Source organism: Physella acuta, unplaced genomic scaffold (assembly GCF_028476545.2).
Source record: "Physella acuta isolate Inbredline_101_S28 unplaced genomic scaffold, ASM2847654v3 ptg001183l, whole genome shotgun sequence".
Classification (NCBI taxonomy): domain Eukaryota; kingdom Metazoa; phylum Mollusca; class Gastropoda; family Physidae; genus Physella; species Physella acuta.
Window position 1 is genome coordinate 249593 of NW_026732700.1, and position 22729 is coordinate 272321.

At 35.6% G+C, this 22729-nt stretch overlaps 1 protein-coding gene across 1 annotated transcript in view; it reads left to right on the forward strand.

Moving 5' to 3' along the window:
• Nucleotides 1-563: 563 nt before the first annotated feature.
• LOC131956904 (solute carrier family 49 member 4 homolog) overlaps nucleotides 564-22729 on the forward strand; it is a 28169-nt gene continuing 6003 nt past the window's right edge. Inside the window, exons 1-10 of the mRNA XM_059321533.1 lie at nucleotides 564-982; nucleotides 1475-1527; nucleotides 2212-2419; nucleotides 3826-3916; nucleotides 4131-4294; nucleotides 12257-12356; nucleotides 12478-12524; nucleotides 15525-15575; nucleotides 16131-16260; nucleotides 20028-20136. Coding sequence (XP_059177516.1) covers nucleotides 856-982; nucleotides 1475-1527; nucleotides 2212-2419; nucleotides 3826-3916; nucleotides 4131-4294; nucleotides 12257-12356; nucleotides 12478-12524; nucleotides 15525-15575; nucleotides 16131-16260; nucleotides 20028-20136 — 1080 coding nt within the window. The 5' untranslated portion in view covers nucleotides 564-855. The remainder of the gene's footprint in view (nucleotides 983-1474; nucleotides 1528-2211; nucleotides 2420-3825; nucleotides 3917-4130; nucleotides 4295-12256; nucleotides 12357-12477; nucleotides 12525-15524; nucleotides 15576-16130; nucleotides 16261-20027; nucleotides 20137-22729) is intronic.

Below are 22729 nucleotides of genomic sequence, written 5' to 3' on the forward strand. Positions count from 1 at the left end.
ATCTTATATAATAATTTAAAGATGAGGGTTCACAGCTTTAAAGCCAACACCACATATGTTGTTGACAGCCACATACGTCTTCGACAGCCAAAGAGCACAGGAAAGTGCACTTATGTTTTACTTTATCACCCCGCTCGTACGTCTGCATCTTATCAATAAGAAAACAGTTATAACCTAATTAGGCGTGTTATATAATATCTCCCTGATAAGATAACCTGCTATTATTTTTCCTAGTGCGAATTAGATGTGTAATTATATAGGTGGTGTTGAGTTCAGCTGTGCGCGGTTCGGTTTTAACTGGACAGTTTAGCGACCTCTTTACCTGTACATTTTCGACCTTTACGGCTGATAGGCGTTTATTGTGTAATTTTCACACTTCGACTATTGTGCAACGCTTTCAAGTTTTTGAATGTTGTGTAGAAACTGTTTCTTACTGATTTCAACATTTTGACGTTGTGTTAATTTTTGTGATTTTTTTATTACAGTCCCTGCTGTTTTAATATTTTGACGTATCGTAATTTTTTTACCGTGTCCCCACTATTTAGTGGTTTGAAAATTTTGACGTCCTGTGATGTTTAACACCTGCGTGTCGGTCGTAGTTGCATGCGTGGTTTGAACTCTCACCTATGGGAAGTACAAAAATTTAAACCTTTTACTTTCTGTGGTATTGTTTAACTAGCTGAACCTTCCAACAGACTGCGGTATGTTTAAAATCTTCTGACGGAAGTGTGTTGTGTCCCTTGTGTGGTATAGACATAGGTGAAGACCTCTTGTGTTGAGGACAGACTGGTGTGTTATAAGATTCGATACTTTTTGACTCCCCCGTGAGTAGGTTTGTGGTAAAGTGTCAAGGTCATGAAGGAGTCACTGGTCAAAGGTGACCTTGGCGGGTCACTGACCGGTGGTGACAGCAAGGTGAAGGTTTATTACGTCAACGAATGTGTTAGCTTGGATGAGGTACTGCCGTCAACAGATAAACAAAGTAAGTTTTTATTTATTTATTTTTCTGTAACTACGTTTTCTCTGTTTGTAAATACGAATCACAAGCATTGGGGTTGTGTTTTATGTAACATAAGTTGCCATATGTGTAGTAAAGCAAAGTTCGTTTTAAATTTTACATCACATCAAATTCTGATCACATTTAGCTCGGATCACATTTTATGTCTGTGATCTGTGATCGAATATGCTGATTGGTTATAGCATTATTTTAACAAATGTAATATAGCGTAGTACATTTGGCTTATAACATTTTCATTTAATTAGCTAACAATAAAGCTGTACAGTTTCCACTCTTTCTCTCCGTTTATATATATATATATATATATATATATATATATATATATATATATATATATATATATATATATATATATATATATATATATATATATATATATATATATATATATATATATATATATATACACACATATATATATATGTATATATATATATGATTATATTTTATGACCAGAGGAAGCAAATGAAGGCCAGAAAGAGGAAACAGGTGTTAAAACAGAAATCAAGGTAATGTTCGATCTAAACTCTTCATTGGCTTACACTCTCTTCCACCCGATATACATTTTTTTGTGTTGTCCTGCGCCGTGTCATCATGACCTCCTGATGACATTTTGAAAATGTCGAACCTTTTATATCAGGAAATGGTGTCGATGACCCTTATTAATTTACTGGTTTTCCAATCATGCTACAGTTCTGTACATAATGCAAATGTGCATCTGTTACTTCATACAAAGGAAGTTGTCTTCAAAGCTGCTAATGCCGTCTATTGTATTGTTATTTTAATTGCCATCATTTACTCCATATTTTCATTAACAAACAATAAAAGTGTCGTCTGAACACTAAGCACCACATCATGTCAAAATTATCATCTGAACAGCTTTGACATATAGCCTGCTTCCCAGGTGTTTGTGTACACACGCAAATATATACACACACACATATATATATATATAAATGTGTGTATGCATATGTATATATATATATATATATATATATATATATATATATATATATATATATATATATATAATATGTATGATTATATTTATATATATATAGTATATATATATATATATATTATATATATATATATATATATATATATATATATATATATATATATATATATATATATATATATATATATATATATATATATACATATATACATATATCCCACCTGCCACCCAGGTGTTCAAGCGCAGGTGGTACGTCCTGCTCATCTTCAGCCTGTACGCCATGACCCAATGTGCCGTCTGGAACACGTGGGGGCCCATCGCCACCACCAGCAAGGACGCCTTTGGCTGGAGCAACGCCACTGTCGCGTGGATGACCAACTGGGGGCCCATCTCGTTCGTCTTGTGTGGCTTCCTGTTTCCGTGGATCCTGCAAGTCAAAGGTACCAAAACCACTGGGAATGGGGAGGGGGGGGATTGGTTATAGAAAACAGCATGGGTACCTCATAGTCTAACTAACATTGTTACCTGTAAATGTTACCTGTTGTCTTATCTCTAAATGTTACCACTTGTTTTACCTGTAAATGTTACCTCTTGTTTAACCTGTAAATGTTACCTCTTGTTTTACCTGTAAATGTTACCTCTTGTTTTACCTGTAAATGTTACCTCTTGTTTTACCTGTAAATGTTACTCTTGTTTTACCTGTAAATGTTACTCTTATTTTACCTGTAAATGTTACCTCTTGTTTAACTGTAAATGTTACTCTTGTTTTATCTGTACATGTTACTCTTGTTTTACCTGTAAATGTTACTCTTGTTTTACCTGTAAATGTTACCTCTTGTTTTACCTGTAAATGTTACCTCTTGTTTTACCTGTAAATGTTACTCTTGTTTTACCTGTAAATGTTACCTCTTGTTTTACCTGTAAATGTTACCACTTGTTTTACCTGTAAATGTTACCTCTTGTTTTACCTGTAAATGTTACTCTTGTTTTACCTGTAAATGTTACTCTTGTTTTACCTGTAAATGTTACCTCTTGTTTTACCTGTAAATGTTACCTCTTGTTTTACCTGTAAATGTTACTCTTGTTTTACCTGTAAATGTTACCTCTTGTTTTACCTGTAAATGTTACTCTTGTTTAACCTGTAAATGTTACCTCTTGTTTTACCTGTAAATGTTACTCTTGTTTTACCTGTAAATGTTACCTCTTGTTTTACCTGTAAATGTTACTCTTGTTTAACCTGTAAATGTTACTCTTGTTTTACCTGTAAATGTTACCTCTTGTTTTACCTGTAAATGTTACTCTTGTTTTATCTGTAAACGTTACTCTTGTTTTACCTGTAAATGTTACTCTTGTTTTACCTGTAAATGTTACCTCTTGTTTTACCTGTAAATGTTACCTCTTGTTTTATCTGTAAATGTTACCTCTTGTTTTGCCTGTAAATGTTACCTCTTGTTTTACCTGTAAATGTTACTCTTGTTTTACCTGTAAATGTTACCTCTTGTTTTACCTGTAAATGTTACCACTTGTTTTACCTGTAAATGTTACCTCTTGTTTTACCTGTAAATGTTACCTCTTGTTCTGTTACCTGTTAATGTTACCTCTTGTTTTACCTGTAAATGTTACCTCTTGTTCTGTTACCTGTTAATGTTACCTCTTGTTTTACCTGTTAATGTTACCTCTTGTTTTACCTGTAAATGTTACCACTCGTGTTACCTGTAAATGTTACCACTTGTTTTACCTGTTAATGTTACCTCTTGTTTTACCTGTAAATGTTACCTCTTGTTTTACCTGTAAATGTTACCACTTGTTTTACCTGTAAATGTTACCTCTTGTTGTGTTACCCCAGGTCTCAGGTGGGCGACGTTACCCAGTATGCTATTGGTATTTCTCGGCACATGCTGTAGAGTCATCACGTCTGACTCGGAGTCAGCCACAATGTAAGTCTTTACCACCAATCAGACCATTACTCATGTAGCCTCGATAGAAATTTGCATATACGTTTTTGTATTGTTACGTTATTGTTATAGTTGTTGTTTTTTTTTGTTATTGTTTTGTTTGTTTTTTGTAAATTAATTACAATTTTTAATCAGTTTGTTTTAACTAGATGTAAATATAGTAACGTGTAAGAAAGCAAGATTTTTCTGATTCCAGACTCATCCACATCGGTCAGTTCCTGAATGGACTGGCCGGACCGATAGCCATGGGGGGATTCCCGACACTGTCGGCTGCTTGGTTCCCGCCTGGACAGAGGGTCACGGCCACCGCCATAGGGGTCAGCCTCACGTTCTGTGGAGGAGCCCTCTCCTTTGTCTTAGGTGAGACCGTGTGTCTTCTGTGTGTGGTGAGACAGCTGTCTCGTGTGTGTAGTGAGACAGGTGTCTCGTGTGTGTAGTGAGACAGGTGTCTCGTGTGTGTAGTGAGACAGGTGTCTCGTGTGTGTAGTGAGACAGGTGTCTCGTGTGTGTAGTGAGACAGGTGTCTCGTGTGTGTAGTGAGACAGGTGTCTCGTGTGTGTAGTGAGACAGGTGTCTCGTGTGTGTAGTGAGACAGGTGTCTCGTGTGTGTAGTGAGACAGGTGTCTCGTGTGTGTAGTGAGACAGGTGTCTCGTGTGTGTTGTGAGACAGATGTCTCGTGTGTGCATGGCTGGCACTACCAGGCCCCTTGAGGTGGGGGCGCAAAATGTTTAATCGCTATTATCAAAAAGTACCTAATAATTAATAACTTTTATAAATGAGTAGCGATCTATTTCGGCACCCAGGACGAACAATCAATTTTGCCCCCCACCTCAAAGTTAGGTTTATTTAGGCCTATATTTATTCGTGATGGTGAAAATGCAACCCCACCTCCCTAATTTGGAAAGGTCGGGGCGCATCCGGCCCGCGGGCCGTAGTTTGGAGACCCCTGGTATAAAGTATCGAAGTGTTAAAGTGTCAAAATTTTAATTCGGCTGTTTTGTAGTTGAAGGTCTAATGGAATTATATTGGTAGTAGATGAAGTATCGTAGTTCTGAAGTTCGGGAGTATTGATTCTTGTGGTATTAAGGTATCGAATTATATTGACTGTTAAAATGTAGTAGTAGGTCCAGTGAAATTGTTGTTGATTGGGAGTATCGTTTGTAGAGCTTGGTGAAGTTAAGCGAGGTGGTGCCGTAGTTCTGGAGCTTCGAGTCTAGTTATGTTTAGGTATCGAAGTTTGATGTGTTGTGAATGTAGTGGAGTATATCGAGTAGTCGAGTTTCTCGTAAGTTAGATGATTTCAATTCACACAATACAAAGAAAGGTAGACCAGGGGTCGGCAACCTGCGGCTCGCGAGCCGCATGCGGCTCTTTTGATATCAAGATGCGACTCTCCAGCTCTTTGAACATATACTAATAATCTTAATAAAAAAAAAAAATATTTTAAATAAAAAAAATGTTAGTGGCTCTTTAAAACCAGGGAAATTTTGAAAATTGTAACTTTTGGCTCTTCCGCTTCAAAAGGTTGCCGACCCCTGAGGTAGACGATCTCTAGTTGAAAAATCTTGTTTTTTAGGAATCTATATTACCACTCTTAAAGTATTAATATATAATATTAAATAGGATGGAAACTATAACTTACCGAAAACTTTGTTTTTGTCAAATTATATTTTTTTTATATTTAATCGATTATTCTAGCAATGTCCCTTTAATTAGGGGATCCAAAATTTTAAATGCATTGTGAATATGAAATGTACAATTAAATAGTAGTGTCATCAAAATTTAATAGAAGCATGTTATAATAAAGCTATCATTTTTAGACTTTCAAACAAAACCAACAGTTAAGTAATCATTAGGTAAAATATATTGCTTTCACAAGACTACCTAGCTAATATAAAAGATTTGTTATAATTATTTCATAATGAAATTTAGAGCGTTTTATTGTGTTTTCTTAGTTAAATTTGGTTTATTTAGCTATTCTTGTGAAAGTTATTTCCCTTGAATAATATTTTGTTATTTGGATTTTCAAATGGGAGATAATTCGTTGCTTAACTTTACATTCCTTTCAAAATCCTGCACCTTAGGTTGACCGCTTACATATAAATACAACTTAAAGTTATTATTTGCTGTTGTAAAAATTATATAGAGCTTAAGTTCTAAACAAAATAATTTATTGGCTACTAAAGTGGATTGGGATTGTCATATAGTTATATTATTTGATTACTAATTTTAATATTTGATCATAGCAGAGGTAGCTAAAACACGTATTCTGCTAAACATTTATGTTTTATATAAATCAGTATAAGTTCATATTTAACGCTATTTATTTCAAAAATCAAATATAATAACTTAATCCTAGTCAAATACCAAATCATTTTAAAAAAATGTTATTGGCTCTTTATAACTTGGAAAGTTTTAAAATTGTAACTTTTGGATCTTCCGTCTCAAAAGGTTGCCGACCCCTCCGATAGACTTATAAACTGTAACACAGAGGCGTAGCGAAGGGGGCGTGGGGGGGGGTCCCCGGGCGCCGACCCTAGGGGCGCCAAATTGGGTTGAAAAAAATTAAAAGCTCGTTTTAGCTGCAGTTTTGCATTATAAATATAAAAATATATGAGAGGGGGGTGCCAAATTGAAGGTTTGTCCCTGGACATCGGGAAGGGTCGCTACGCCTCTGCTGTAACATCATTTATTCATTTGGTATTTATTTTCCCTACAGTAGCAGGGTTTGAAAAATAGAGTTTTAGACTCATTATTTTGCTCCTCTCCATGGAAATCTTTAGTTTTTTTGTTGTTTTTTATAAAAGTTTATTTCTGAAATTATTTACATCAACACCAACATAACATTGCACACATATTTGTTACACAAGGAGATCAGTTGCATACATTTCTACAATAAACCGGGAGTGATCTCCCCTAAACTTTCTCGAATATTTTTATATACAATAACAGGGGATGGGAACTCGGGCTATAGACATGATTTTTAATCCATTTTAAACACTTAAAATTTTAATAATAGAATAAAATCTCATAGACAAAAGAATTGCACACCAAATGAACGCTAAATAAAAAAAGTGCATAATAGTGCGCAATATTATTAGTACTTTAAAAATTTACAATAGTTTTTTGAGAAATCGGAAGTAGCGTAAATTACTACTTCCGTTCAACGGAAATGACTCAAAATTTAACAGAAGGTAGAGAATTATATCTTTTACTTACTTGTGAAATTTCGTTTATCTATCTGAAATAGTACTCAAGTTATAGGCTTTTGAAAAATTCAAAGTAGGAAAAGTACCACTTCCGATTATCGGAAATCGCTCAAAAGTTGATACGGATCTACGATTTTGATAAAATACTTATATATGAAATTTCATCAACCTAGCTATAACGGTAGTCAAGTTATCGTGTTTACACACACACAGACAGACAGACACACAGACAGACACACAGACATACACACAGACATACGGACAAGATTGCAAAATTATGTTTTTCCGTATCAGTGAGGTGTAAAACGTCGAGATTTGTAAAAATCGTGATTTTTTTTTGCACGATTACAATACTATCTCTATACTTAGTATATACGAGAAAGTAAAAAAAAAAGTGGTATTCAACATTCAGACATATTTGTTCGTACTCTCATAAAAAATTGTCTTTAGTATTTTGCTGGTGTATTTCTTCTTGTCATACTTTGCCTTGTTCCTTGTTTGCCAGACAGTCTGTCTGTATGTCGCCAAGGCATAAATGTTTTTGTCTCTCTCTGTAGCCACGGGCTTTTTGGGTATTTTATTTAGAGTTATCGCCTCGTCAATAGTCAGGGCTTTATTGTCTACCTTGATTTCTTCTTCTAATGCCAGTTTCGCCATCTGTATTGTGGGGCATGTTAGGAATAAATGGGTTTCTGTCTCTCTGATATCTTGTCCACACAGTACACAACCTGTGTTTCTCTTCTTGTTAGCTGGCATAATTTGGTAGATCGGAGTCAAATTAAAGATTGATTGGTCTATCTCTAAACCTAACCTAAATCTAAATCTAACGCTATAGCTAATGCTAACCTAAACACTAACACTAGCCCTAGCTCTAATACATGTGTGTGTATATGTGTGTGTGTTATTGTGTGTAATTTTATTTTAATTTTATTTATAGTGCAATGTTGAAAATAAAAAGAATCTAAAACCGAACATTAATGTAGCAACACTTCCAGCGTTCTTAAATATCCAGGGGAGATAACCCAATGCTGGGTTATACTAAAGCGCTAAAATACAAACGAAATTCAACGGTAACACATCAAAGAAGAGATTAATATCTTTAATTTTGTTAAATATGATAATCTATTCTTGTAAATTAACTTTTGGTAAAGATGTTTTTAATTCTTTGAACTGTTGTATTTTTTAAACTCAAATCTAAATAGGAAACTGTTAGCGGTTTTAAAACTTTAATTAATATATATTTGAAAGATTCTTGTTGTAATCAGTCGGTCCTCTTCTCGGTTGTAAACTGTAGTAATTTTACATTATAATTACGGAAAAAATATTAGATCTAGATCAGGGGTCGGCAACCCTTTGATACGCAAGAGCCAAAAGTTACAATTTACAAACTTTCCCAGTTTTAAAAGAGCCACAACATTTTTAGTTCAGTATTGGGTATTTGATTAGGATTAGGTAAATAAAGTTGATTTGTTATTTTAAATAAATAGCTTTAAATATGAAATAATATGTATTCATATAAAAACATAGACATTTTCCCCAGAATAGTAAAATTAGTAATCAAATAATAGTATTATTCTAGGACTATCTCAATTTACTTTAGAAGCTGTTAATTTTAATTTTATTTTCTCTTTACGGATATCACCGGCTCAGGAGGTGTCTCCCATTAGCCAGTCAGGCCTCAACACGGCAAACGCCGACTAACTGGCTTGGATATCGGTTTGAATAACTTGCATCGTTCGCTTCTATCCTTTGGTTCTCACCAGGCTTATCTTCAATCCCATTGAACGCAGGGTAAAGTCGTACCCCACCGTCCAGTAAAAATGAAATTATATAACTATTAATATTTGTGCAAGGAGCTGGACGTCAAAAGAGCCACATGCGGCTCGCGAGCCGCAGGTTGCCGACCCCTGATCTAGATCTATGTCTAAGTAAACCATCTTAAATGAATGAAAGTAGGCTGCAAGTAAGAAAGAAGTATTACTATTGTAAATCTGGATCAGTCCTCACAAGCCGATGATGAAAACCGTAACACTAAAGCGAACATGCAAGGCAAACTGACGCTGTAAATTACATGTCTGAGGCAAAAAAAAAACGGGAGATGTCGCGGTCAAAATCAGTGGAACGTCCTTGAGCCCACCCAGCCCTGATGAGTACCCAACATTAGGGACCCAAAGGCGGCTGGGCATAGTGCCGACAATAATATCCATTCATATGCCGAGCAGAGCTTCTTCCCCCCCGAAGAAAGTCTACCGCCCCCCCCCCCGAACGAGATGGAACCTATATAGTAAAAATATACTTCTACTAGTGGCCGCCCCCTTCCCCCCGGAAAATGTTGACCCCCCCCCCCCCTCCCGAAAATATCAAGTGGCGAAACACTGATGCCGGGGTCATTAAAGCAGATGAACCCCCGTTCTTCCCCATGTGTCTTGGACAGGAACTGGAAATGATGATGACATAGTGTACATTTTTTCAGGCATCTAGTGGAACCGAAAGATTTTACAGCTGTACTTAATTGAATAATTAGGGCCTACATTTAAAAAAATATAATTATTACATGTCTGAAACTGTATTTTTCTAAATGCTTTTTACGCAGTCGGGAATTATTTCTTGTGGACAATGTTGTTTGTCTAAAAATAGCTTTCGCCGTCAGTTTATTGTCATCATCGGTTTTGTTTTTGGATTTGGTTATGTTTTTGCGGGTAATTGTTTCGTTTTGTGCAAATGCTTTATTTTGAGTATTGTTCCTAATGTTCGTTTAGCTTGCTGTTGCATTCTAAGAAAATGTGTTTTTCGGTTGTTTTTTATTTACTTACCACACATTTGGCATGTTATATTGATGTTTCTGTTTGCCTTTGTGATTATTGTGATGGGTGTTGAATTGTAGATAAGTCTGCAACCTACGTCTCTTTCTTTGGGTGTGATGTGTTTACTTTGTAAGTTTCTAAAGTGATGTGTTTACTTTGTAAGTTTCTAAAGTGATGTGTTTACTTTGTAAGTTTCTAAAGTGATGTGTTTACTTTGTAAGTTTCTAAAGTGATGTGTTTACTTTGTAAGTTTCTAAAGTGATGTGTTTACTTTGTAAGTTTCTAAAGTGATGTGTTTACTTTGTAAGTTTCTAAAGTGATGTGTTTACTTTGTAAGTTTCTAAAGTGATGTGTTTACTTTGTAAGTTTCTAAAGTGATGTGTTTACTTTGTAAGTTTCTAAAGTGATGTGTTTACTTTGTAAGTTTCTAAAGTGATGTGTTTACTTTGTAAGTTTCTAAAGTGATGTGTTTACTTTGTAAGTTTCTAAAGTGATGTGTTTACTTTGTAAGTTTCTAAAGTGATGTGTTTACTTTGTAAGTTTCTAAAGTGATGTGTTTACTTTGTAAGTTTCTAAAGTGATGTGTTTACTTTGTAAGTTTCTAAAGTGATGTGTTTACTTTGTAAGTTTCTAAAGTGATGTGTTTACTTTGTAAGTTTCTAAAGTGATGTGTTTACTTTGTAAGTTTCTAAAGGTGTCAACAATGTCTTTTGTGTTGTGTTCTCTAGCCCATTGTATTCTATTGTTTAGTGGTTGTAGTTGTCGTTTGACCAGTGTCATATATTTTCTTGGAGTTTTCCCCTCTAATGTTTTTGTTAGTTTTGAAAATTGCTTGCGTGTCTGCGTAAAATCGACCCCGTAGTGTGGGGTGGTATTATTTTGTTTTAGGTTAGGTTTGGTTTGCCTGTCGCCCCTCCTGGGACATAGGCCGCTGACAAGAGCTTTCCAGGCGTCTCTGTCCTGGGCTAGTCTCTCCAACTGTCCCCAGGTGTGTCCAATCATCTTGGTGTCTTCTTCCAGGTCACGTCTCCAGGTCTTTCTTGGTCTGCCACTGTTTCTTTTGCCCTATGGATTCCAGGTGAGGGCCTGTCTTGTTATGCTGGATACAGGTTTCCTGAGTGTGTGGCCAATCCCTTTCCATTTTCTCTGGAGGATCTCTTCTTCAGCTTGCATTTGATTTGTCCGTTGCCATAGTACCTCATTTCTGTCGGTTTTAGGCCAGCATATTCCGAGGTTGTTTTGTTTTAGTTTTGCTTTAATTCTTTGTCCCATATAGTATTGTGCTAATCGTGGGTAGTGTAGCTCTATTCTGGCTCGATCTAAATGTTTGAGTCTTAAGGTGTTAATTTTTGTGTTGAAATCATGCAGTCCTAATCCTCCATTTAGTTTGCTCTGTATTAAATTGTTGTGGCAAATGTTCCTGATAGTGTGTTCTTCTGCATAGAATATTGTATAATGTCTCTCAAAAGATGTGTGTGGTCCTGGATGATTCTTCATGGGATGTTGTACCTTTGGTCTCTGTGAATTATATTTTACATGTACTGTTCTACGTTTCTGACTAATGTTTTTGTAAATATTTTATAGTCGCTGTTTACCAGCTTTCTATATGGGTCTATAATTTGTGACTTTTGATTTGATCGTGTCGGGTTTGGGTTTAAGTGTAATGTGGGTTTTGTTGAAATCTGTCGCATAGTATTCTCTTCCATGTAGGCCTATATCTTATAGTGCTGCGTTTAGTAGCTGTAGAATATCATTTTTAAAGGTTTGATAAAATTAGTTAGTCAGTCCGTCTGGTCCTGGTGCTTTGTTTAGTTTAGTTTTAGACCATCGAGTGTTTTCTTCCATGGTTAGAGGATTGCTGATTTTTTTGCCCTCTTCTTCTTTTAATTCCATTGTGAATTTTAGATATTTTTCTTGGGTTTCGTTTTTAGTGTCATCTTTATCAAACAGCTGTCGGTGGTAATCAGTGAAGCGTGTCTGTATTTATTTCTTTAGTCTGGGCGTGTATTTGCTGTAATATTATGTTATACTGTGAGCGTTTTTATATTGTCTATATTGTTTATTGTATGTATTTATTCTACTTCTAATAAGCGCTATTTTTTTGATGAGATTTATCAGTTTTGACGACGATTTCATAAATACTTATTTAAAAAATTCATTTTCTGTACTGCTTTTAAAATGTTAGATAGCTGGGCATATGTATATAAATATGTACATCTGTCTGACTGTTAAAAGGAAACAATTAGAAAACGCTCACTATGACAAATTCTTGACAACGATACAACTAAAATATACTCATATTTTTCAGGACCCAAGCTTGTATCCGTAGGGCCTCCAAACACAGGGAATCAGTCTGGTCACGCTCTACTGAATGTCACGGGTTGCTCGCCGGCTGATGAGTGTGAAGTGTGAGTACACATCCGATGCACGTGCACACCATTACAATCACATGCATAACAAAATGTTAGGGATATATTGGTGTAGCATAAATCTATCTGATGTTAACTTGTTAATTTTTTATGTCTGCAGGTTTGATGTTTTCAATATATCTTCATCAAACTCCACGTTAGCTGCAGGTGGGGATATAAAAATATATATTAATAAATGTATACATATATACATATATATATATATATATATATATATATATATATATATATATATATATATATATATATATATATATATATATATATATAATATAGGCTGTAATATATATATATATATATATATATATATATATATATATATATATATATATATATATACATATATATATATATATATATATATATATATATATATATATATATATATATATATATATATATATATATATATATATATATATATAAAAAGCAATGTATGTCTGTGTGTGTGTGTCTGTGTGTGTCTGTGTGTCCTTTATGCATTACTACACCTCTCATCACATCGCCGTGAAACTTTGGGAAGTTGTTGAAAATATTCCTGGGGAGGTTTCTGCGAAAAAAAAAATTCAAATTCGCAGGGGTGGCGCCCCGACAGGGCGCGATTTGTTTTTTTCTATATACGGTATATAAAAATAAAAGTTGATTTTGCTTTGGCATCGTTCATCCGATAGCCATGAGACTTTGGGGAGTTCATTATACCACTCTAGGGAAGGGTTCTGTAAAAAAATCATTTTTAATATCGCAAGGGCGGCGCCACGGGAGGGTCCGATTTTTCTCTATATACGGTATATAAAAATAATAAAAGTGAATTGCAGTGACACCATTCGTTCTATAGGCATGAAACTTTGGGGGTGTTGATTAGGACACTCTGGGGAAGGGTTCTGTAAAAAAAAATCATATTTAATTTCGCAAGGGCGGCGCCACAGTAGGGTGCGATTTTTCTCTATATACGTTATATAAAAAAAAGTGAATTGCGGTGACACCGTTCACACGATCGCCATGAAACTTTGGGAACATGTAGAGAATATTACTGGGGAGATTTCTGCGCTAAAAACATTTTCAAATTTGCAGGGGTGGCGCCCCGGCAGGGCGCGATTTGTTTTTTCTCTTTATGCGGTATATAAAAATAATAAAAGTGAATTGAGGTGACACCGTTCACACGATCGCCATGAAACTTTGGGGAGTTCATTATAAAACTCTAGGAAAGGGTTCTGTAAAAATCATTTTTAATTTTGCAAGGGCGGCGCCACGGCAGGGTGCGATTTTTCTCTATATACGGTATATAAAAATAAAAGTCGATTTTGGTATGACACCGTTATCCGATAGCCATGAGACTTTGAGGGAGATGATTAGAACAATTCAGGGAAGGTTTCTGTAAAAGAATAATTTTTAATTTCGCAAGGGCGGCGCCAGGGGAGGGTCCAATTTCTCTCTTTTTACGGTATATAAAAAAAATAAAAGTGAATTGCAGTGACACCGTTTATCCGATAGGCATGAAACTTTGGGGAGTTCGTTATAACCCTCTAGGAAAGGGTTATGTAAAAAAATAATTTTTAATTTCGCAAGGGCGGCGCCACGGGAGGGTGCGATTTTTCTCTATATACGGTATATAAAATTTCGTTTTCACACCGTTCATCCGTGTACCATGAAACTTTGGGGAGATGATTAGATCACTCAATGGTAGGGTTCTGCAAAAAATAGTTTTATATTGCAAGGGCGGCGCACCACCGGGGGGGGCAATTTTTTTTCTCTATACACGGTATATAAAAAATAAAACTCGGATGCGGTTCATCCGAGTGCCATGAAACTTTAGGGAGTAGATGTGAATACTCCCGAGAATATTTCTGCGAAAAAGAAAACCAAAGTTTCTTACGGGCGGCGCCATATAGGGTACAACTTTCGTCAATACACGGTTTGGCGCCCAGAGTTTTAGAGCGATTTAGTTGGAACTTGGCATCCGTTAATCGAGCGTCCTGCATAGCTAGTAAGGGGTACTACTATATTCAGCGGTAAAACTACAACAGGCTTCTAAAAATAACTTTGTAACGCGAGGAAATCCTTCTGTACAGTTTCGTCACCTTGAGAAAGATGAAAAAATAAATTTTGAATATGAGGAGCCTACTGTAGAGTTTCGTCACTTTGCGAATGATGCAATAAGCATCTATTGTTAGACAATTCAGTCAGAAATTGAGATCAAGCGTCTAATAATAGACCATTAGTAACGCTAGCATATTGCATCAGTAAAATCCTGTTCATTTGTGTCACTTAAGCGAATGACGAAATCTGCATCATTATTAACAGGATACTATTTGGCACGATGGCGCCTGTTAGTTTTAAGGAGTCAGGGGTCGAACGCCGCGCCAATGCAGTAGTGTAATCGGGGGGGGGGGGCCTTTAGAGCGCCCCTCTACGTCTCTGACACAGAGGCTGTCACCGAAGTGTGTTGCACCATATTATTTGGGTTAGTGATTAATGTACACTCAAGGTTTTCATGCGGTAGTGTAGGTAAACCCGTGTCCTGATATTTATGATCCAAGAACAGGCATTGTTTACATTTAAATAACTCATTTTTAGAAAAGAAGGTCACGCGTCTAAGAACATATAATTATAATTGATAACGCGTTGGTGAAATCCTAATACATTTCGTCAAACTTTCTTCTATCCCCGCGGCAACGCGCGGGGTCGGGTACGCAAGTATATATATATATATATATATATATATATATATATATATATATATATATATATATATATATATATATATATATATATATATATATATATATATATGTGTGTGTGTGTGTGTGTGTGTGTGTATGTGTGTGTGTGTATGTGTATATATATATATATATATATATATATATATATATATATATATATATATATATATATATATACATATATATATATATATATATCATATAACTGATGTGTATGTTTTTTAAGCATTACATTAGTATAGAAGAATTATTCTGCCAAGCTAACCCATCCTTTCATAGTTTTTGGCTAACCTTATAAAGTTCTTAATCAACTGCCTCTGTCACAATATATCATTATTCCTAGTCACATGTACTCTCATACCTTACATGTTAAACTTTACTCAATCGGGGTTTTAAAATAAAACAATAGAAAATTATTTCCTTCCAGATAGAAGAGTTCGCCTAGAGAAGGAAGAAATCTTGAAGTACATGTACTACGGTATGTTTCCTTTGTATAATTTTCTTCATAATAAATGGAGAGATCACCTTATGTATATGTCATCTGTAAGGCTAAAAGTTTGGTCAAGGTTGTTACCACTGTAAGACTGGTATTTGGGTCAAGGTTGATATCAAAGGTAGTAACCCCAATGTATTACCCTCATGGCAATTACCCCTCTCCATTACCACATGGTAATTACCTCTTGAAAATACATATAAAAAAAATTAATTTGAGAAAAACAACAACGCTAGACACTCCATCTAATGCCACACAGTGAAACTAACGAATATAAAAGCTTATTGCATCCAAAACACTTACTAAACTAACCCTATCCCTATCCCTAAGCCTAACCTTAGCCCTACCCCCCGAACCTTGCCCAAACCCTATTAGGTCAGTTGGGTCAATTAATAAAGTGGATGGGTTGGTCTCATATCTTTTACTCCCCAGAATGTGGATGGGCTGGTCTCATATCTCCCCAGAATGTGGATGGGCTGGTCTCATATCTTTTACTCCCCAGAATGTGGATGGGCTGGTCTCATATCTTTTACTCCCCAGAATGTGGATGGGCTGGTCTCATAATGCTGGCGTTACTGCTCTACTTCCCCTCTACGCCGCCCCAGCCCCCCAGTGTCACAGCAACTACAAGCAGGGACGTGTACTGGCCAGGCCTCTGGTCACTCAGAAAGTGAGTACCTAAACGATTCTGGTCACATAGAAAGTGAGTACCTAAACGATTCTGGTCACATAGAAAGTGAGTACCTAAACGATTCTGGTCACATAGAAAGTGAGTACCTAAACGATTCTGGTCACATAGAAAGTGAGTACCTAAACGATTCTGGTCACATAGAAAGTGAGTACCTAAACGATTCTGGTCACATAGAAAGTGAGTACCTAAACGATTCTGGTCACATAGAAAGTGAGTACCTAAACGATTCTGGTCACTCAGAAAGTGAGTACCTAAACGATTCTGGTCACATAGAAAGTGAGTACCTAAACGATTCTGGTCACATAGAAAGTAAGTACCTAAACGATTCTGGTCACATAGAAAGTGAGTACCTAAACGATTCTGGTCACATAGAAAGTGAGTACCTAAACGATTCTGGTCACATAGAAAGTGAGTACCTAAACGATTCTGGTTACATAGAAAGTGAGTACCTAAACGATTCTGGTCACATAGCAAGTGAGTACCTAAACGATTCTGGTTACATAGAAAGTGAGTACCTAAACGATTCTGGTTACATAGAAAGTGAGTACCTAAACGATTCTGGTTACATAGAAAGTGAGTACCTAAACGATTCTGGTCACATAGCAAGTGAGTACCTAAACGATTCTGGTTACATAGAAAGTGAGTACCTAAACGATTCTGGTTACATAGAAAGTGAGTACCTAAACGATTCTGGTCACATAGCAAGTGAGTACCTAAACGATTCTGGTTACATAGAAAGTGAGTACCTAAACGATTCTGGTCACATAGAAAGTGAGTGCCTAAACTATTCTCCTCCTCTCCTCTCGTTCCGTTGATGCCTGTCTGTGTATCTGGTACCTTCTTTTTTTTCTCAAATAACACATGAAAATTTTAAATATACGGAGCACTAATTACAAACACATGTATAAACAGTAATAAAAGTTTTTAATTCCTTAACAATTAATTTTTTATTGTTATGTGATTGACAACAGGTGTGGATGGAATCTTGCTAACAAGTTTTTACCACGTTTTCTTTAACTTGCTTTCTCTGTGTGTTTATTTATTTGTTTGTCTTTCCAATCAAATCTTGCGATCGAAATTTCTGGCACTTCCCAGTTAGCTAGCGCGCTGAAATTTTCAGGGAAGCTTTCTTTTGGATGACCATTGAATATTCAATTGTTATTATTACTAAATTGATCAATGGAAACATTTTATTGAGCATTTTAGACCGCTATATAATCTATATATATAATTCTCCTCTGCTAGCCATTACAAAAATAATAATCATTAAAAAAGTTTTTAAAAACCCACGTTTTCTGATTGAACTAAAAAGTAGAAAATAAATGCTATAGGCCCTACATCACAATAATGCAAGCGATCACTCTACTATAAGCGATCAAAAACGTGGGGCGCCGAAGTAAAAGTTATATTACTATTGATTAGATAATACTATTGACTTTTATTAGGGAGCTTGTAGAGAGTCAACAGTATTAGAAACTGTAAGAAAATCACGGCGCCCCACGTTTTTGCTCGCTTATAGTAGAGTGATCGCTTGCATTATTGTGATGTAGGGCCTATAGCATTTATTTTCTACTTTTTAGTTCAATCAGAAAACGTGGGTTTTTAAAAACTTTTTTAATGATTATTATTTTCTACTTTTTAGTCTTTGTCTGTTTGTTTGCATTAAAATCTTGCTATCGATTTTATCTTTTCACTTTTTTTGGGTAAACGAAGACAACTCGTAAAAAGACAACTCGTAAAAAGACAACTCGTAAAAAGACAACTCGTAAAAAACACGTTGTTTGAATACGTTACTGACTAGAACACATAGATTTGAACCCGTGTCGAGTGGGATAGCAATCGTGTGCCCAACCACTCGACCATATCGTCTCCCCCAAACTGGCCTACCTCCTGTAAGTTTAAACTCGGTTCAAGCTAAATTCTCTGCCCCTAAGCCTGTGGCGACATGTGATCGTTCGCTTCACTGCGCGCGAGGTACGCGTCGCTGGTTTTTTTTTGTAATGGCTAGCAGAGGAGAATTATATATATAGATTATATAGCGGTCTAAAATGCTCAATAAAATGTTTCCATTGATCAATTTAGTAATAATAACAATTGAATATTCAATGGTCATCCAAAAGAAAGCTTCCCTGAAAATTTCAGCGCGCTAGCTAACTGGGAAGTGCCAGAAATTTCGATCGCAAGATTGGATTGGAAAGACAAACAAATAAATAAATAAACACACAGAGAAAGCAAGTTAAAGAAAACGTGGTAAAAAACCAGCGACGCGTACCTCGCGCGCAGTGAAGCGAACGATCACATGTCGCCACAGGCTTAGGGGCAGAGAATTTAGCTTGAACCGAGTTTAAACTTACAGGAGGTAGGCCAGTTTGGGGGAGACGATATGGTCGAGTGGTTGGGCACACGATTGCTATCCCACTCGACACGGGTTCAAATCTATGTGTTCTAGTCAGTAACGTATTCAAACAACGTGTTTTTTACGAGTTGTCTTTTTACGAGTTGTCTTTTTACGAGTTGTCTTTTTACGAGTTGTCTTCGTTTACCCAAAAAAAGTGAAAAGATAAAATCGATAGCAAGATTTTAATGCAAACAAACAGACAAAGACTAAAAAGTAGAAAATAATAATCATTAAAAAAGTTTTTAAAAACCCACGTTTTCTGATTGAACTAAAAAGTAGAAAATAAATGCTATAGGCCCTACATCACAATAATGCAAGCGATCACTCTACTATAAGCGAGCAAAAACGTGGGGCGCCGTGATTTTCTTACAGTTTCTAATACTGTTGACTCTCTACAAGCTCCCTAATAAAAGTCAATAGTATTATCTAATCAATAGTAATATAACTTTTACTTCGGCGCCCCACGTTTTTGATCGCTTATAGTAGAGTGATCGCTTGCATTATTGTGATGTAGGGCCTATAGCATTTATTTTCTACTTTTTAGTTCAATCAGAAAACGTGGGTTTTTAAAAACTTTTTTAATGATTATTATTATAAACTGTTATTTAGTTGACAACGTCTGTTTGTGGGTTGTGGCAAATTTTCTAACTCTATTTTGAAAAACTTCTAATCCAGCGATTTCGTTAACAATATTCAGACACGTTCATCTTTGATGACAATGCAAGAATATTTAATTTTTCATTTAAAAAGATATTAAATTATTACTTAAAACGAATATAAATCACACTATTTTGAATAATAAAAGGGGAGATAACAACAGAATTAATCTCAAGCGATCACTCAATCAGTCTGTTGACAACACTGAACTGTTTGTTACGGACGGTTGATTTTCATGCGCGATAAGAAGGGGCAGATAACTGTCACGAGTTACTGATCGAGCTTTACATATACTACCAAAAGTTGTTGGTTATGTCGGGTAAAACAAGATACACAATTCAGCCTAACCTGACAAAGGGTTTTTTAAACCGAATTCCGGTAGATCAAACAAATATTCAGACTTTCCTCCAGGCATCTCTTCGCCCCCCCCCCCCCCCCCCCCATGAACGAAATGAAATTGTTATAATTTATATAAAAAATATATACTTTCAATAGTGTCCGCCCGCCCCCCCTCCGAAGAAAGTCTACCGCCCCCCCCCCCCCCCGAAAATTTCAAGTCTCCCCCCCCCCCCCCCAGAGAAAAAAGTCTGGAATAAACATTGCTCTTTCTCCTTGAATTTTACTTATGTCTTATGCTTAACTCTCCTTGTATTCTACTAATGTCGAACAAAACTCGCATATCTATTTATAGAAACACCCACTTCCTGTTGCTGACCTCTGTCTATGGTGTGTCTACTGGGGTCATGGCCTGCTGGGGTACCGTCCTGAATGTCATTCTGGAACCGTTTGGTGTCAGTGAGGTCAGTAGGGGCATGGGTTTTTTTTTCTACATTGCTATTACATCTCTTGATGGTAGCTGGAATAGGGCTGGTAAGTAGGTCAATAAACAGTTCTATGGCACATACAGGTTTTATTGAGCCGTAGAACTGGTTGGTGACCTACTTACCAGCCCTATTGGTAGGTCTATGATATATACGGATAGTAGGGAGCACGGCGTGGTAGGAAGGTAGAGCACTCTACTGCGACCTCGTAAGTCTTCTGTTCGGTTCACTTAGTTGGGACCAGAGGCGTAGCGAGGGGGGGGGGGCGGACCGCACCTGGTGACACCATTTAGGGGGGGGGTGACACCAAGGCAAAAAATAGCATAATATATACAGAAAAATGATAATTCCACTTAATTAAGAGATTAATTAGAGTGAGTTAAATAGTCTTTTAAGAGCGAAGTTGACAAATCCTGACAAGGGTGGAGAGGGGGGGGGGGGGGGGGGGGGTTGACACCATGACGTAAACCTGCTAATGATAGAGACAACACGCTAAATCAAGCTGTATTTATAACGTTCAGTAGTCAGGATTCAACTTCTCACCCATCTAATGGAATCTCAAAGAGAGTCAACATACTATAGTATGATAAAAAAAAAAATTTAATGGAATCCCACAAAGAAAGTTCAAATGATGCTGAATAAAAGGAGGGTGCAACAGTAACACTTATAGGCACTGGCCTATTTATGTGACTTCGACATATGGGAATATGAAATGACGTGCATTGCGTATAAACAGCATGTTATAAAAATAACAATTAATTATTTTAAAAAAAAATTTAAAAACAAATCTACCTTCTTGCCCGCAAGTAAAATTAAAAATTATACTTTTTAAAAATATATTTTAAAGGATCCTCAAGCGTAGGTTTATCATTAAAACAAAAAGGTTAGTTTGTTGAGGATGAATCTCATATATCGTGGTATTAAGTGCAAATGAATTATCTCCCATTTGAAAACTAGCCAAGGGATGTAACGTAGATTTGAATAGCTAAAATAACAAAAAAAGAACAAAGACACCTATAAAAAATATAAAACAGCGGCGTAAATGTAGACGCACAATTTATTCAATTAATCAAATATGTGGATTATCGAAATTTATAAAAATCATATTATTAAATTAATGACTTCTAAAAACAATATAAAATTTATAAGCTTAAACACATTAGCATTATTTTTAGACATGGTAATACAAGTACAATCCATTTCTTGGCAATGAGGGACATTATATAGCAAATAAAAATATTTTGGCTCCCCTAAAAGGGGGAAACCATTGCAGTGATAGGACGTAACTAAGTACTCCAATACAGGGGTCGGCAACCTGCGGCTCGCGAGCCGCATGCGGCTCCCTTGATATCAAGATGCGGCTCTCCAGCTCCTTAAACAAATACTAATAATCTTAATAAAAAAATAAAATATTTGAAATAAAAAAATGTTAGTGGCTCTTTAAAACCAGGAAATATTGAAAATTGTAACTTTTGGCTCTTCCGCTTCAAAAGGTTGCCGACCCCTGCTCCAATAGAATGGCGAGCGCTTATTGTCTATTATTTTATCGTTCATTACCGGTTGTTGCAGAACAATATTTTTATGAGTTTTGAAAATAAAATAAAACATTTATTAATATTTGTGCATAGAGCTGAAGAGCCGCATCTGGACATCAAAAGAGCCGCATGCGGCTCACGAGCCGCAGGTTGCCCCAAGAACACCACATAACAGCCAATCACCACTTAATTAATCATTCAAATTCTCAAAATTTTTATATAAACCTAAGCGGAGCTAGGCACTATGCCTACCTAATATATATAAATATAAATAAATATATAACTCTGAGGCAATATCCATATCCACACAGTGGCGAAACACGGGTATACGCGCAGCGCGGTAAACTGAAGGAATAAAATGATTCACTGTGGCGGAGCACGGGTATGCAGCTAATATATATATATATATATATATATATATATATATATATATATATATATATATATATATATATATATATATATATGTATATATATATATATATATATATATATATATATATATATATATATATATATATATATATATATATACATATATATATATATATACATATATATATATATATATATATATATATATATATATATACACACATATATATATATATATATATACACACACATATATATATATATACACACACATATATATATATATATATATATATATATATATATATATATATATATATATATATATATATATATAATTTTTTACGGTGGGGGGGGGGCTGACACCATTTAGTGCCGCACCGGGTGACACCCGACCTCGCTACGCCACTGGTTGAGACTCTGATTTCTTTGATTCCATGCAGCTCTGATACTTGTAGAGGCCATCATATGTTGTTCAGTAGATAGGTTCAGTAGATGGAAGTGGAACTTTTTCTACTTTGAATTTTTCAAAAGCATATAACTTGAGTACTATTTCAGATAGATAAATGAAATTTCACATGTAAGTAAAAAATCTAATTCTCTGCCCTCTATCAAATTTTTTGTAATTTCTGTTGACCGGAAGTAGTAATTTTCGCTGTATC